General features: G+C 52.9%; 1 protein-coding gene across 9 annotated transcripts in view; it reads left to right on the forward strand.

Annotated features, from left to right (window-relative positions):
- The window catches only part of BCORL1 (BCL6 corepressor like 1), a 65,377-nt gene that overhangs the window by 40,442 nt on the left and 7,373 nt on the right, over nucleotides 1–17,562 (forward strand). For all 9 annotated transcript variants that reach the window (XM_021080547.1, XM_013986422.2, XM_021080543.1 and 6 more), the window contains 4 exons: nucleotides 1,664–1,887; nucleotides 6,455–6,676; nucleotides 9,078–9,244; nucleotides 10,055–10,200. In XM_021080547.1, coding sequence (XP_020936206.1) covers nucleotides 1,664–1,887; nucleotides 6,455–6,676; nucleotides 9,078–9,244; nucleotides 10,055–10,200 — 759 coding nt within the window. The remainder of the gene's footprint in view (nucleotides 1–1,663; nucleotides 1,888–6,454; nucleotides 6,677–9,077; nucleotides 9,245–10,054; nucleotides 10,201–17,562) is intronic.

Genomic DNA, 17,562 nt, shown 5'->3' on the forward strand with positions numbered 1-17,562 from the left:
GGCTTCCCCATGTTTCCTGAGGTCCTCACAAGGCACCGTCTGTTCCTTCCCCTTTTGCCTCAGCCCAAACTTGTTGCATCAGAAGGCCTGGTTGAGGAGTTCCCGCTGTGGCACAGTGAGTTAATGGTCTGGCTTGTCTCTGGTGGCACCAGTTTGGTCCCCAGGCTGGCATAGTGGGTTAAGGATTTGGCATTGCTGCAGCTGTGACATAGGTGGCAGCTCTGGCTTGGATTCTATCCTTGGTCTGGGAACTTCCATATGCCGTGGATGCGGCTGCAAAAGAAAGAAAGAAGACCTGGTTGAGAACATGGAAGCTAGTCGTGCCATTAGAAGCCGTCTAGTGCAGCAGTTCTGGGACAGACGTGGGGAAACCACTGGTGCGGTGGGGCTCGCTGGGAGGAAGGGGTGGTATACCAGCTGGCCTTCAAGGAGCTGTGCATGACCTACAGACGATGCTCATACTGTAGTGATGGTTCCTGCCATCTGGATCTGCCCTTGGTGATGTCACAGGTAAGAGCCCGTGCCAAGGTCGGGGGAAGTGAGTTGAGGACTCTTGGATCTTGCTTAACCCTCTCATTTCACAGTTTGGAGAAACTGAGGCTGCAGTGACTTCATAGACGTACTGAACTTTTGGCTAGTCCTGTGAGGGAGATGAAGAACATAGGCTTGGCTTTACCTGAAGAGCTTATACTTAAATAGTATGATAATGATGCCTTGCTCTTTATAACACTTTATAAAGGGATTTGCATATATCCCCTCACGTAACGCTCACACCAGTCCTGTGATGTGGGCTATGTTCTCCCCATTTTACAGACATGGAAACTGAGGCTCAGGGAGATTATGACCTGCCCTCAGCAATCGCACAGCTAGTGGCCAAGTTCATGTAACATGATGTTAAGAGAAGGATAAAGTCGACCTATCCGCCTACCCCTGGGGTTTAGGATTGACCCTGTGGGATGAGGCTCTTGGTCATGGAATTCCCAGCAGGCCTTTTTGAAATCGGAATGGGCTTTGTTCAGTGCACTCTGGCTAGAATTAGAGATGTTGCCCAGCGTGACCCAGTGACTTGATTTCCAGCCTGGGAAGACAGCGGGTTTCTGTGATTGCCCACCCGTTAAGTCGGCCCATGGCACCTTCTGGTTTCAGGGGCTTTTCTGTGGCTTTGATGTTTGTGTGCTTGGAGAGAGACCAACAGGGTGCTCAGGTGGGTAGAGCTCAGGCTATGAAGGCAGCCTTCTGCCACTGACTCCCAACCCCGGCAGACTTCCTACTTCGCTTCAGCAGAGCTGCTAAATTTGTTTTGCTGTTGGAGTGGAGAAAGAGACAAAGGGGGAGAAAGTGGAAGACAGTTCTGATGTGCTCTGGGCTATGGGGAAATCCTCATCTCAGAGACAACCAGGTGGGCCACCCCCTGCTGGCAGGGCTGGGAGTGGCCTCCTGCTGGCAGAGGAGGGGCTTCGATGTCGAAGTTGAAGTACGGCGTCCATTTGAGAAGCATTTCGTGGACTGGTCCACACCACGCCGGATGCCGGTAGCCGGAGGCTTCCACAGTTGTACTGAGATTCTGATCCCCAAGGTGCTCTGATTCGGCTCAGAGGAAAGTGTCGCTTTTCTGTGTTCCATTTCCCTGACATCCAGGCTTTCCTGTTTCTTGCCTTCTCAGATTTAAAGGCCCGTAAGCAGAAGACTTCCTCCCAAAGTTCGGAGCACCGCCTCAGGAACAGGAACCTTCTCTTGCCCAACAAAGCCCAGGGGATCTCAGATTCACCAAATGGTTTCCTCCCAAATAACCTGGAGGAGCCAGCCTGCCTTGAAAATTCAGAAAAGCCATCAGGAAAACGAAAGTGCAAGACCAAGCACATGGCGACGGTCTCAGAAGAGGCAAAGGTACCTTACCCCTCAGGGGAGTTGTCAGAAAGGGGAGTTGCGGGAAGAGGAGTGGGCTAGGATGGAAGATTTTCCGTAGGCTGCTCAGTCAGCCGTCCTCGGAGTGAGCGAGTGAGTAAGTGCGTGGGGAGGAGCAAACTCACCCATATTCAGGAAAGCATTTTAAACTAGTTCCAGAGGGGTTGGCGTGTGGATTCAAAGATGGGGGATGAAAGCTAGAGCCAACAGTGAGCACTTGCAAACTATAGGGTTTGGCCCGTGGGTGGCTTTTCCTCAATAAGCCTTGGAGTTCCTTTGAGTTAGGAAAGCGTTAACATCCAATCAAGAAGCTTTTGTCTGGCCCTAACTCACTAGAAGCCCATCAGGGAGCTTTCTGAGTCACTCAGGGTAGAAGACAACTTGTAGAAGCAAGACCCTTGACGTCCAGACAAAGGTTGCTTGAGGGTGGGACTGAAGGAATTCCACTTGGGCCAGTTATAGCTACACTTCCTCAGCCCCACTTCTCAGCTCCTCTGCTGCTCCCGGGAGCAGAGGAGTAGGAAAGTGGGCACTCGCCCCTCGGTGGCCAGCCATTCTAGAAGCCCCATTCGAAACTGACATCCCTTTCGGGTCTGATGTTCATGCTACCGGTGTTGACTTCCATGTTGTACAACCCAGAAAGCCCCACACAGTCCTCATCCTGGGTGAGCTGTGCATTCGAGAGAAGTGAAGGTCAGGTTCCAGTGTAGACCTGTAATCTATATTTATCTTGACAACCAGCCAACCAACCAAAAAAAGGTCATAGTGGGCTTGTTTTGGTGCTTGCGATTCTTAGGGCTCTTTCCAGCTCCAGAGCAGGGATCCCTGAGTGGCACTGGCAAAAGGTAGGAGACCCAGGAGCTCGAGTCCCTCCTCCTTTCCCCTTCATTCTGGAATCTGGTTCCAGCTCAAATGAGGCACTCCAGCCTCTTTCTGCGTCTTTAAAAATGGAGATGATACTTCATGTCCTTTCCATCTCATGAGGGTACTTGGGGGAACAAAGGAGGCAACGGATGTGAAAGGCTTTGCTAACAGGAAAGTGCTCTCTCTGAGGTTGGTATACATTCTCGAGCTTCAGGCTGAGGCAAGAATGAGGGGACAGAGGCACAGAGAGGCAAGGTAGCGGTGCCAGTTCCCTTGGACCCCCAGCGGGGGCCAAGGCAGGAGCAGGGAAGTCTGGTCTGTGCTGGGTGCTTGATCGATCTTAATTCCCACAGCAGCTGTCATCGGTAGGTGCCGTTGTCTTCATTCTGTGGTGAAGAAACTGAGGCTTGGGGAGGTTACGGGCCTGGTTCAAGGTTACTCAGTGGTCCTGAGTGACAGACATGGCATGGGAAGCAGGCTTGGCTGCCCCGCCCCCCCCCCCCACTCTTTCCATATGCCTCTACCCTGTGAATGGGTGGCTTCTGTCTGTGTCTGGGAGACACTGGGGGAGGGGGCAGCCGGGCAGGGAGGCGCTGCAACCCTGAGCAGCTCTGGCAAAAGGTGGGCGTCTCCCTCCCCCGTCCTTCCCCAGACTCTCAGATGGCCCCGTCCCACACAAAGGTGACCAGCCGCCTGACATTCAGCAGCGCACGCTGATGCTTCTGTCTGGTTATTCTGCCTGGCGGTGTGTCCGCTGCAATGTTCTCCCGGAGAGGTTTTGTCCCTTCACAGGGCCTCCCTTTCTCCCTCCCGCCTTTCTTTCTCTCCCAGTCACCACCACCTGCTCCGGTTGCCCCCATGGCACGGTGCTTTGTAGTCTGAAGCGAGGGGGGAGGGTGGGGGACGCGCCTGCAACACTAAAGCTGGGGCATTGGCCAAAGGCTTCTTCCCACAGGGGCTCTGAGCCAGGGGGGAAGAGGGGAGGGGGAGGGGGCCCCCATTTGCTCTTGCTCCTCCCCCTCTCAGGCAGCCTCCCTTGTCTCTGGCAGCTCTGGGCCCTAGAAGGAGAGTTGCCCTTTGGCTCCTGGCTTGGCTTCACCAGAACCTGGGTGCTTTACCCGGCGTCCTCCAGTATCGCCATTATACGTATGCCCGCTATCCTCCTGGCAGTAAAGCAGCATTCTACACTCCTGGCCGGCGCCTTCCTGCTAGCTGTTGTACCTCTCTGCCCTTTCGGGATGTGGACGGATAGCAGCTCTTGTTGTCTTGGGATTTCCAGAGGAAACAATTGCCCTGAGCCCTTGCCTTTTCCCTGCTGCCATTCCTTTCCTGGCTTCATATCTTTCTAAGCAACTTTTTTGGCTGCCCAGGCTGTGCATGTAGCTGGCTGGAATCAAGTCAACAAATGTTTGTTGCAGTGATGTGCCCAGCCCTGAGTTAAGTGCTGTAGGGAACAAAAGAGAAAGCGGCAAATGCGAACCCTGACCCCGGGGAGCTTAAAACGCAACAGGGGAGGCCAGACTTCCCCGTGAAACAACAGAAGGAAATTAGGAGAGTCAGGCATAAGGCACTGGATTATGGGATTTCGACTAGGTGTCCTGGGTGTGCAGAGAAAGAGGGCAGTGGGGACCAGGGTGTTGTAGAATATAATAGAAGAAATAGGATTTAAGTGAGACCTTGGTGCCCTAAGGGATTTAGATGAGTGGGATATATTAGTTATCTCTTGTGGTGTAAAAAACTACCCTGAGATTTAGCAGCTTAACCCAACAATAAACATGTATTATCTCACACAGTTTCTGGGGGTCGGGAATTCTGGAGCAGCTCCGCTGTGGGTGGCTTGGGGTCACCCATGCACGAGGTTGCAGTCATAGTTTCAGCTAGGGCTCCATTCATCTGAAGGCTTGACTGGGACTGGAGGATCTGCTTCTAGGGCGGCTCCCTCCCATGGGCGGCAAGGTGATGCTTGTTGTTTGCTTTTCCCATGGGCCTCTCTGAACGGCTGCTTGGGTTTCCTCACGACCTGGCCTCTGGCTTCCTCCAGAAGGAGCCATCCAACAGAGAGCAAAGCGGAAGCCACCTTGCCTCTTAGCACCTAGCCTCGGTAGTCACACACAGTTATCTCTGCTTTCTGCTGTTGGCTACACAGATCAGCCCTATCCAGTGCAAGGGCAGGGGGGGCTACCCAAGAGCATGAATAGCAGGAGCCGAGGATCATCAAGGCCATCTCAGAGTCTGAGGACAGCCCCCCCGGGATTCGTGTCCCCCTCACATGGAAGTCACACCCTCCTTTCCCAAGGCCCCCTAAAGTCTTGTCCAGTTATGGCACCAGCTTCAAGTTGAGAATCTCATCATCTAACTTGGGCCCAGATGCGGGTGAGGTGCTTTGGGTGTAGTTCCTTGAGTTCAGCTCCTCAAACACAGTTCCTCCCCTCCCCGTCTGAAGTCCCCTCAACTGCAGAGACAAGCTGCCTGCCCCTTTAGACTCAATAAACCATGGTAGGCCCAGCATGGGAACTGGATCTAGACATTCCAATTGAAAATGGGGGGACAAAGGAGACACACAGGGGTCATTCGTGAGAAAAGGACTGTTAATGTTTTGTGAGCACCCACCTTGTGCATTGTTCTAGAGCTGTTCTAGTTTATTATCTCAAAGACCCTGCTAGGGAGAAAGTGAGGCTCAGAGAGTTTGGGTGGCGGGTAGAGGCAGCATTCAAAACCAGGTCTGTCAGATTGGCAAGCCCTGAGTGCTTTCCACTGGCCCCGTGGGCATGAGTGTGAGCCAGGACACAGTGTGGTGGATGACGGCAAAAGCCTGGTGAGGGTCGGATGCTGGGGGGGCGGGGGGGATAGTTTTTAAAGAGTGAAGGCTTTCACAGCTGTACCTCTTTATTTTTATTTTTTGTCTTTCTGCCTTTTCTAGGGCCGCTCCTGTGGCATATGGAGGTTCCCAGGCTAGGGGTCTAATCAGAAGCGTAGCCACCGGCCTACGCCAGAGCCACAGCAACGCGGGATCCGAGCTGCGTCTGCAACCTACACCACAGCTCACGGCAACGCCGGATTGTTAACCCACTGAGCCAGGGCAGGGATCGAACCCGCAACCTCATGGTTCCTAGTCGGATTCGTTAACCACTGCGCCACGATGGGAACTCCCAGCTGTACCTCTTTAATCAAAGCTGGCAGGAGTTCCCATCGTGGCGCAGCGGAAATGAATCTGACTAGGAATCATCAGTTCGATCCCTGGCCTCCATCAGCGGGTTAAGGATCTGGTATTGCCTTGAGCCATGGTGTTGGTCGCAGACGCAGCTTGGATCCTGTGTTGCTGTGACTGTGGTGGAGGCCAGCAGCTGTAGCTCCGATTTGACCCCTAGTCTGGGAACCTCCATATGCCAAGGGAGTGGCCCTAGAAAGACCAAAAAAAAAAGCTGGCTGTCTCTGCTTCTCTTCACTCTCAGAATTTGCTCCTGCGTATTTATCAAGATGACTTGTACAAAGTGGAGATCGAGGCAGGTAGAGAAACGTGCAGACTGCTTGAGAGAAGCTGGGGTGTCCTTTTGAGCTCTGCTTTCCAGGTGTCTCATCATTCCTTGGTTTCTGGGGCTGAAGACTTGAGCCCCTTAGCATCTGCTGGCAGGGTAGAAATGGATGGGGACCTGTGCTGATCAAGGGCTGCGTCTCTGCTTCCCAGGGCAAAGGGCGTTGGAGCCAGCAGAAAACACGATCCCCCAAATCTCCCAGCCCAGTGAAACCCGCAGAACCATGCACACCTTCTAAGTCCCGAAGTGCTGGCCCAGAGGAGGCCTCTGAATCACCTACAGCCCGGCAGATCCCCCCAGAGGCTCGTCGGCTCATAGTGAACAAAAACGCTGGCGAGACCCTCCTGCAGCGGGCAGCTCGTCTTGGCTATAAGGTAAGGAACCTAAGGACCCCCCCCCAGCCCCCGCCCCCGCCACTGCCACCTGCCACAGTGGTACCATTGCTTGAGCATCTGTGGAGAAGCTTCTCCCCATTGACTCTTCTGTGGCCTGGGCCGGGCTTGCTGGGGGCTTGAGCCCAGGCTGGCCGCCTCCTACCTCACAGGGCCCTCTGGGGCCTCCTTGCCTGCCATGGTGTGTGGGAACAGGAGCCCATTTGAACGGCAGTATAGGATGAACCTCATTGCGATGGTGACGCAATATCACCCCATACATTCCTAGGCCAGAAACGGGATTTGAGGGTTTTATGTCATCTTGAGTTTCCCTGTGCAGTGGCTCCCCCACTCAGGAACGTGGTGATCAGTGCTCACGCTTCACACCCCCACCCCAAATTCCCCTGGTGTTTTTGGCTTCCGGTAGTGGAGGGGTCAGGAGGGCATTGGAGGGGCAGAGCTGAGCGCACCAGCTATTTCCCTGTGGATGGGAAAGGAAGCTGGTGTTTATTGAGCACCTCTTTTGTTATGTTAAGAGCTCTCATTACATCATGTCCTTTCATCCGACTGTGGAGGTAGATTTAAAATCAAGGCTTAGCAGTGTTAAGTGATGTGTCCAAGATCACTCAACTACTATGTTTACGGGTGTCTGAATTCATATCAAAGTGTTTTTGATTCCCAAGTGCCAGGTAGGGGTGGAGGCCTGATTCATTCACCATCATTCAGTTAAGTTGTTGGACATTTTCGTTGAAATGAGCTCCTTGACTGTGTATCTTTGCCCACCACGCCAGTAATTTTCTCAGGCTTTGCTCTGAGGGGTGCTGCGGCTGGGTTATAGAGTAGGCCCTCCATTTTTTAAGGCTTCCGATCCCCGTAAGTGACTTATTTAAAGACCACTCCCAGCCGGGCTGGCTGGCATGGGAGAGCCACACAGACAGCATCTCACTGGCAAGCCACGTATCTTTCTTTTTTTTTTTTCTCTTTTGCTTTTTAGGGCACACCTGTGGCATATGGAAGTTCCCAGGCTAGGGGTGGAACCTGAGCTATAGCCGCTGGCCTACACGACAGCCACAGCAATGCGGGATCTGAGCTGCATCTGTGACCTACACCATAGCTTGGTGTCAATGCTGGATCCTTAACCCACTGAGCGAGGCCAGGAATTGAACCCTCGTCCTCATGGACACTATGTTGGGTTCGAAACCCACTGAGCCACAATGGGGACTCCCCCCCTATCTATCTTGAGTACCTAGCGTGGAGGCCTGCATAACTGCCAAGGGAGATGTAAAGAAAAAACAACAACAACAACAACAATGACCAGCCCTTTTCCTTTAAGTTAACTTTCTTTTACCTGGGGCCAAACCAGCCAGCAGGAAACCATAGGGAACCAATCAGGACAGAGCAAGAGCAGGCCCGACAGCCTGTCAGGGGAGGGGGGAGGAGCCCGAGGCCAGGGGAGGAGGCAGCATCTGCCCAGGTGAGAAGAGTAGGGGCCTTGTGATCCTCTGGGCAGAGAGAGGCAGCTAGATTTCCCAATCTGGGAGGCAGCACCCCACACGGGCACACACGAGCCCACGCCAGCTAGCCGGTGAGTTAGCTGTCAGTCAGGATGGCTGAGTCCCATCTCACCGGGGCTCCGGGATGCTGATGATAGGCCCCTGGTAGCTGCCACCAGCCTGTTTCCCTCTGAAGGGGGGCTGCTGCCTTTCCTGTCCCCTTCAGCTCATTCACCAGCTTCATCCTGTACCAGCTCAGCTGCTTTGAAGCCTAGAGTCCTGCTTCTGGTCCTATCATCTCAGCACAGGGAAGCTGATCATTACTATGGATGAATGGCCACACTGGATTATATGTGGAACAATCTTGATTTGAGGGGAGGTCTAGAATTGACTGCCCTGGGGTAAACATCCAGGGATGGTACTTAAAACAATTAAAACCAGCATCCAGGGATAGTACTTAAAACCAATTCTTTCTTCCTAGTTCTCGAATTACTGCCAGAGGCTGTGCTTGCCAGCACATGTCTCCTCTCTCTGGTCTAGGGCTGTCTCGAAAAGTCCTAGACTAGGGAGCCAGTGCTCAGACGGGTGAGCCCAAGGCTTTGAGCTCTGTCTGGGTGGGCAGGTGAGCCTCTCTGAGAGCCTCGTCCGGAGGAGGGCCCACACCAGATCACCCAGATGAGTCTTCCCAGGCATTAGAGCGTCTCCCTGCTGCTGAGAACTCGGCCTGGAGCTGAGCCCCTGGCGATGGCAGCTCAAGATTGATTTCCTTGCCAAAAGATTTTGAGATTTGCCTGTCAGTCTCTGGACGAAAGAGCACGTTCTGAGACTGGACATTTGGATAGCTTCAGAACCACCAGGGTGGTTCCAGGAGTCGGGCCTCTCTGATCACAGCGCTCCCCCTGTCCCCGCAGGATGTTGTCCTGTACTGCCTTCAGAAAGACAGTGAGGATGTGAATCACCGCGACAACGCCGGCTACACGGCCCTGCACGAAGCCTGCTCCCGGGGCTGGACCGACATCCTGAACATCCTGCTGGAGCACGGGGCCAACGTGAACTGCAGCGCGCAGGACGGCACGAGGCAAGAAGCCGCTCCCTGTCCCCTGCCCACCCAGCCCCTCCCTCAAGACAGCCTGCCCCAGTTTGGACCAGTTTAGGTCAAGGGTGCATGAGTTCCTGGCTGGCCAGTCCACAGTGGTTGCTGAGGGAAGGCTGTGGTTGTCTGGGGACCATCCTGTCAGATGCCCCCACGCACCCCTCACGTCATCCTGGCAGGATCTCAGGCCTTAAGAGTTGGGAGGCTGATCTTGGGGCAGTATCCCAGTTTGATTCTTGATTTGATCTCTATACTCTTTTTTTTTTTTAAATAAGACACCTGCCGTGTCTTAAAGAAATTGCACCCTTTTCCCGTGCTCTCTCTCTGAGGGCCTGGCCAGAATTGACACCTGAGCTGCCTACCGAGTAGGGGGACTTGGGTCAAAGGATGCAGGCTCCACTCAGTTGCCTCCCGGCGTGCGGAGCAGCTCTGCTCATCCCTGCTCCGGGCCAGTTTATCCAGTTTTTTCCATTCATACTCCCAGCATCTGCTTTCAGTTTATCCCTGGTCAGGAGCCCATTCTCCCCTGAGCTTCAGGGTGGCCAGTGGAGCTCCATTGTGCCCTAGGAACTGTCCCATCATGGTGGGGAGGCATAATTGAGAGGAATTGGAGGGATGAGAAAGAAGTTGGTGACAGAAAGGGGGGGCGCAGGCTAGAGGTGGTTCTCCCACCGAAGTCTTACCCACATTACACTGCGGTCACCTCACTGGACTTTCCCTGATGACGTGGCCTGGAACCTGGACAGCCAGGTTCCCACTTGGGCCCTGCTCTCCTCACCACGTGTTGCCTCACAGGCCAGTTCATGATGCGGTGGTGAACGACAACCTGGAGACCATCTGGCTCTTGCTCTCCTATGGGGCTGACCCCACGCTGGCCACCTACTCGGGACAGACGGCCATGAAGCTGGCCAGCAGTGACACCATGAAGCGCTTTCTCAGTGGTGAGTACGGCCCAGACGAAGACTTGTTCTAGGGGCTGGCCTCTGAGCCCTGAGCTCCCGGCAGGTGCTCTTCACCTCCCTCCGTCTCCGGCAGCTCCCGTGAGCGGCATCAGCCTGCTTCACAGGCTCTCCTTCTGGCCGCTCAGAAATCTCTGTGCACTTGAAAATGCCCGAAGGTCGCTTCCTCTTGTCCCTGTGCTGTGAGTGTCCATGTCGCATGCCTCTTCTTCCGGGCCCTGGTAGCCCGCGGGGGCCAAGTATGTGGGTAGGCCTCCCCGAGGGACTGCAGCCCCACTAATAGACTTAGTTGCGGGCAAAATGAGTTGACTTGTGCTTTGAATGAGATGTCAGCTACAAAGAAGTGATGCGACGTTTGGCTTTTGGTTTTGCACTTTCTCTCTCTTGATGATCAAAGTCCAAGCCTTGGGACCCCCTCCCGATGCTTTATTCCCCACACCCCTTGCCTGTGTAACTGAGGTTCCCTCTACCTGCTCTCCCCCATTCCTTTCTCTTCCTCACTCACCTGCCCCCTCTGGATAAGTGGTATTAAGGCCCACAGCAAGGGCCACAAGCCAGCTTGCGTTTGTTTTCTCATTAGCGGATGACAGCTGTTTGTCTGCAGTTAGACAGCTCCAGTGAGTTGGGCAGCGGGGACGGGGAGGAGGGAAGTCTCGCTTGGGCATGCTCAGTGGGAGTCTCCTCAGACTTGACCTCGGGGATAAAGGAACCCCGCCTCCTTCATGACATCACAGCTTGGCCCTTGATCTAGCAGGGACTTCTTCAAGCGGCAGGCATGGGACAGAGCAGCTGGAAGTTGTGTCTCTGATCCTCCTTGGAGGCTTTGAGGGAACATGTTTCGATGTTTCCCTCTCGCACTGGAAGCCCACGGGACTAAGGATTTGCCGGAGGCCGCTCCCTTTCACCCAGGCTGTGGCCTCCGTTAGTCCCGAACCCTGCCCCCTCCCGCCTCAGATACAGTCCTGGGCCCTCAACCCAGGGGCCCACTTGTTTATGGAACAAAGGTTAACTGGGTAGCAGATGACGGAGAAAGAAACAAAGGAGCCTGAACTAAAGGTTCCCTTGGAAAGAGGACTGGGGGGAAGCGCCATACAGCCATCTAGGTACCAATAAACGCTGGAGTGGGGGTGATGGCAGGCCGCTGAGGGAAGCCTTGAGGCCTGCCCGGCCAGCCACCATCCAGTCCGCCCTCAGGCCTACCAGTCCCTACAGTCCCTGGCCGCCACTGCCCCGCCCCCGCCACCTCGGGCAGGCCTCCTGCCCCACAGCAGGGCCCTGCCTCTCTGGCTAGGGGCGGGAGGACTGCCTTTTCCCTCTGCGAGCTCCGGGGTCCCAGGCCCCTGTCCGTGCAGGGCAGAGCTGCTTGGGGATGGTCCTTCAGTCATTTGTCCTGGGCCGCTGAGGTGTTCACTTGGTAGACCATCCCCTCCCCAGGGCACGGGGCCAGTCACCCCTTGTGGCCCTTCCCACAAACCACGTGCCGCATGCACTGTCCTCCAGACACACACGCGTTGTTGTCTGCCCTCCACTCGATTCCCAGGAAAAGCTGGCCTACAGAACACGCAGAGCGTCTCCACATGGTAAAAGCAGTGCATGACGCTCGCTGATCAGCGGGTCTCATCCAGGGCTCTCTGGGCTAGAGACGGCCCTCCTGAGGCCTTGGGGGTCCCCTTGTCCAAATCGAGCTGTCTCTGACCACCTTAGTAAGCAAAGTCTTTCCTTCCCTGACCCCTTCTCCAAATCCCCAAGGAGTTTGAATGTTAAAACCACTAAAGTAGTTAATAAATTAGAAATAAACATGTTTTGGAGTTCCTGTTGTGGCACAGCGGAAATGAATTGGACCAGGATCCATGAGGATGCGGGTTCGATCCCTGGCCTCGCTCAGTGGGTTAAGGATCCAGCGTTGCTGTGGCTGTGGTGTGGGCCGGCAGCTGTAGCTCCAATTCAACCCCTAACCTGGGAACCTCCATATGCCGTGGGTGGGGTCCTAAGAAGCAAAAAATTAAGAAAAGAAAAAGAAACAAACACATTTTTCTCTCTTCTCATTTCTGTTAAGTAATTCCGACTCCTGGAGAGCCTTGTGACGCCTCCTTAACCTGACTCGAATGCTGGTCTGTGTCACAGACTCAAGATTTTCCTAATTCCAGTACTTCCTGGTCTGTGCAGCCGAACAGCTTCATTCACATCTTGATATTGTTTCTCAACTTTGTGGGCATGGAGCTATAACTTCATAATGGGGGCCAGGAGCTGAAAGGAGTGTTAAAACTGGGCCACTTCTTTTCCATGCAAATATCGAGAGCCGATTAAGGGCAGAGCTCTGACTGGCTGGTAGGGAAAGCGCTGGCCAGCGGGCTAGGACCTTGGCACCCGGGGAAGCCAGCATTGGCAGTAGTCAGTGGGCTCCAGGAGGAGGGACTTGAGCCCAAAGGCTGTTTTCAGGGGATGAGAAGTTAATACTCAGGGTCTTTTCTTTTTAGTTGAGAAACTCACCTCACAGGACTATTTTGAAGTGAACAATTCAGTGGCATTTTGCACATTCACAATGTTGTGCAACCACCACCATGAGCTTTTTCGATTCCTCGAACTCTTTCTCTTTTTTCATCCCCATCCCCTCCCCTCCCCAAATCTCAAGGAACCACTGGGTAGCATGGCTCTGAGGTTGGAGACTGGGGAGGCATCCCCTCCGCTGCCCCCCTCCCCAGTCCCTGTAGGTAGACGCGTTGGTGTGGATGTCTGGATTTCTTTTTTTTTTTTTTTTTTTTTTTTTTTTGATTTTTTTTTTTTTTTTTGGTCTTTTTTGCTATTTCTTTGGGCCGCTCCTTCGGCATATGGAGGTCCCCAGGCTAGGGGTCGAATCAGAGCTATAGCTGCCGGCCCACACCAGTGCCACAGCAGCACGGGATCCGAGCCGCGTCTGCAACCCACACCACAGCTCATGGCAACGCCGGATCGTTAACCCACTGAGCATGGGCAGGGACCGAACCTGCAACCTCATGGTTCCTAGTCGGATTTGTTAACCACCGAGCCACAACGGGAACTCCTGGATTTCTTTTTACCTCTCCTCTCTGTCTGGATGAGGTATTTAAAAAGCTTTTGACTTTTCAGCCCCAAGCATTCGCCTGACCAAATTTTCCATAGACTAATTGTCTTCTTCCTCCCCTAGCGGAGATCCCACTGGGCAGCAAATGCAGGTGAATCCCTGTGGGATGCAAAGGACAGAAATGCTGAGCCAGAGTGTCAGGGTTGCACCTCCTGTAGAGCTTCCCTCGTTTCGTGCAAGCCCCCTATTCTAGAAAAGTCTGGGAACCAGATCCTCGTTTAAACACACACTGGAGTATCACTATTTACAGGTATCCTGTAGTGAATTCTTTTGTCATCTGAGGATGCTGGTAATTCATGTGGGTTGAAAGTGCGGATTTTGCTACATTGGCTCGGCTTAAAAGTGAGGCCCATTTCTTGCGAGATCACGAAGGTGCAGTGGCGCTGCTTCATGCGTTCGTTCATCTGTGCATTTGCAGAGCACCCGATAGATTTCAGGTACAGTTCTGGGTAGTTGAGGGCCTGGACCACCAGGCCATCCAAACCCTATGAGAATTCTTTGGAAGCCCTCCTCCTTGAGCCACATTACTGATTTGTATTTGACTCTTTGAAGAAAATAATATCCAAGCTAGCCAAGGGAAAGGGATTTGTTTTTCGTCTTCTGTAGGAAAGAATGTAGGAGCTGGGGGAGTCGTTGCAAGTTTGGTTCGGGGCATCAGAGAGGTATCAGGACCGCTTTGCCTCCTGCTGATGAAAGGCTTAGCAGTTTACCACTTGAGGTCCCTGTTTTTGTTTTTCCTGCCAGAGACCTCGGCCCCGTGACCTCATGTCGAAGACCGCTTGTCTTTTGTTTTTTTCTCCTTTCATGTCCCTCAGCTGGTGACTTGGTTGGAAGAGATAGAGAGGGGTATGATGGGACCCTGGGAAAAAGAGACACCGATTGCCAGGGTCACCACTCACATGGAGTTCTTTAAAAAAATTTTTTTTTATGAAGCTGAAATTCACATGAAATTAAGCATTTAAAAGTGAACAATTCAGGAGTTTTGGTTGTGGCTCAATCTGACTAGCATCCATGAGGACTCAGGTTCGACCCCTGGGCTCACTCAATGGGTTAAGGATCCGGTTAAGTTGCCGTGAGCTGTGGTATAGGTCACAGACTTGCGGCTCGGATCTGGCGTGGCTGTGGCTGCGGCGTAGGTGGCAGCTACAGCTCCGATTCGACCCCTAGGCCTGGGAACTTCCATATGCTAAGGGTGCAGTCCTAAAAAGACCAAAAAAAAAAAAAAGTGAGCAATTCAGTGGTGTTTAGTGCATCACAGTATTGTTCAACCACCACCTCTATCCGCTCCAAAACATTTTCACCCCCAAAATGAAACCCCATAGCCATTAAGCCGCTGCTCTCCTCACCCACCTCCCCATCCCCCCTGGCAAACACCCGTCTGCTTTGTCTCCGTGGATTTGCCCATTCTGGATACTTCACATAAATGGAATCACACAATTGGGGCCTTTTCCTTCTGACTTCTTTCACTTAGCCTGTTTTCAAGGTCTGTCCGCGTAAGTGGCACATTTTTAAGGCTGAGTAATATCCCCTCGTGTGAGTCGATCACATTTTCTTTTTTCCGTTCATCAGTTGGTGGCCACTTGGGTTGGGTCCACCTTTTGACGATTGTGCCTTAGCACTGCTACGGACGTGCATGAACGAGTACTGAGTACGAGTTTCGAATTCTTTGGGGTACGTGCCTCAGAGCGGGGTTGCTGGGCTGAGGGTACTTTTTGAAGGCAAGGGTAAGAGAAAGGTAAGGGGAGGGCTGGGGAGAATCAGGGACAAGGAAAGTCACCCTCCACCTGATTGCCCGTGAGGACGTCGGAGGAAGCGGGCACGGAGCCGCCCCATCAGGCAGACCCTGGCAGTTCCTCTTGTGTGCCACTCGTGGGCCCGCTCTGACTTTTGCAGCTTTGCTCAGGCCAGTTGGGCTCTCTCAGAAAGGCAAGTTCACCTGCAAATGACAAAGATTTGTTGTCCGTGAGGAGAATTAGAGGCATGGGCCAAGGGGCTTTGACAGCAGCTCCAAGCCAGGAGCCCCAGGAGTGCGGTGAACGAGGGCGGTTCCGACAGAGTCCCCCTGTGACCTCTGGGGGGACAGCAATCACTTGAATGCATATGTCCCAGCATGCACACTGTAGACTCGCCTTGTAGCCTTGTCTCCCTCCCTCCCTCCCTTTCTTCCTGATATCCTTATTATGCTCTTACTGTGTGCCGGGCACCTGGGCTTTGGTACTGGGAGACAGTGCTGAACGGGACAGATGTGGTCCCTGCCTTTTGGGAACTTATGATCTCATTCCTTTATCTCCCGGGACACCTAGCACAGCGCCAGGCACAGAATAACCACCCACCTAACTGGCAGATGCCTTCAGAAGGAGCTGCTTCCAACTCCCAAGTGGCACGGGGTACAGAAGAGGAAGTAAGCTGGCAGCCATGACCTCAGAGTTTTTTTCATGGAAGGCACAAAAGAGCTAATGTACGTGGCAAAAGGTCTTCCACTCTGGCTGCTCAGCCTTTACTTTGAAAGCTTCTTTCTGACTGCCTTTTCCTTCTGGAAGAAACCCTTCACCTCCTAGAAGGGTGCTAAAAAAAATGACTACTTTCAGTAGCTCCCAACAGCTGCTAGGCATTTTCTCTGATAGAATGTGGGAGCTGAAGGGAAGGTAGACTGGGCTGTGGCAGTGCCTTCTGTCCTGGAAGCTTACTCTGCGCCTTTTTTTTTTTTTTTTTTTTTTTTTGCCATTTCTTGGGCCGCTCCTGTGGCATATGGAGGTTCCCAGGCCATGGGTCGAATCAGAGCTGTAGCTGCCAGCCTACGCCAGAGCCACAGCAACGCGGGATCCGAGCTGCGTCTGCAACCTACACCACAGCTCACGGCAACGCCAGATCCTTAACCCACTGAGCAAGGCCAGGGATCGAACCCGCAACTTCATGGTTCCTAGTTGGATTCGTTAACCACTGCGCCACGACGGGAACTCCAGCTCTGCGCCTTTAAGAGTAGCTGCCAGCCCCCTCCTGAAATTTGGTTTTCAGAAGCACCCTCATCCCACCTCTGCCCTTTGGACTCTCTCCTGTCCTGTTGCCCAGGTGTCACTTGAGAGCTGATGGCAACCATACACAGCTAAATCAGCTTGCCAACTGTACTGCGTGGCACACTGGCAACCTTGGGGCCATGTGCCCATAGATGACATGGTTGAATTTGTCATGAAAACCCACTTTGGTCCACGTGGGGCTGAGAGGTGAAGCAATTCACCTAGATGATGCTTAGCTAGGAAACTGGGAGGCTAAGGGTGACCTGATATTTGTCTCAGATCAAGTAAGCAAAAGGTGGTTTAAAATCTTTGGTTGGCGGAGTTCCTGTCGTGGCTCAGTGGTTAACAAACCTGACTAGCATCCATGAGGATGCGGGTTCAATCCCTGGCCTCATTCAGTGGATTAAGGATCTGGCGTTGCCATGAGCTGTAGTGTAGGTCACAGACACGGCTCAGATCCCGTGTTGCTGTGGCTCTGGTGTAGGCCAGTGGCTACAGCTCCCATTAGACCCCTAGCCTGGGAACCTCCACATGCTGCTGGTGCTGCCTTAAAAGACAAAAAGACAAAAAAAAAAATTTTTTTTTGGTTGTTGTTTTTTAAGTTTTTTTGCAGTGCTGCTACAGCGACAATGCCAGATCCTTAACCATCTAGGCCACCAGGGAACTCCTAAAATGTTTTTTTCTAAAATGTTTTTTATTGCAGTAAAACGTAACATAAAACTTAGTATTTTAACCATTTTAAAGTGTACAACTGAGTGACATTAAGTGCATTCACAATGTTGTGCAACCATCGCCACTGTCGAGTTTCAGAACTTTCTCATCATCCCCAAAGGAAACCCATACCCACCAGGCAGTCACTTTCCATTCCCTCCTTCCCCGCCAGCCCCTGGCAACCACCAGTCCTCTTTCTGTCTCTATAGATGTGCCTGTTGTGGATATTTCATGTACCGGGACTCATACAATATGTAGCCTTTTGTGTCTGGCTCCTTTCACTTAGCGTGTTTTCAGGGTTCGTCCACGCTGCAGTGTCCATCAGCACTTCATTCCTCCTCCTGGCTGAATCATAGTCCATGGTGTGGCTACACCACATTTTGCTTATCCCCTAAGCAGCTGAGTGACGTTTGGGTTGTGTCCACTTTTTGGAGATTGTAAATAGAGCTTCTGTGGAATATTCAGGTATAAGTTTTTGTTTGAATACCCATTTTTCATTATGCTTTCTTATCTTACTTT

This window comes from Sus scrofa, chromosome X (genome assembly GCF_000003025.6).
Source record: "Sus scrofa isolate TJ Tabasco breed Duroc chromosome X, Sscrofa11.1, whole genome shotgun sequence".
Classification (NCBI taxonomy): Eukaryota; Metazoa; Chordata; class Mammalia; order Artiodactyla; family Suidae; genus Sus; species Sus scrofa.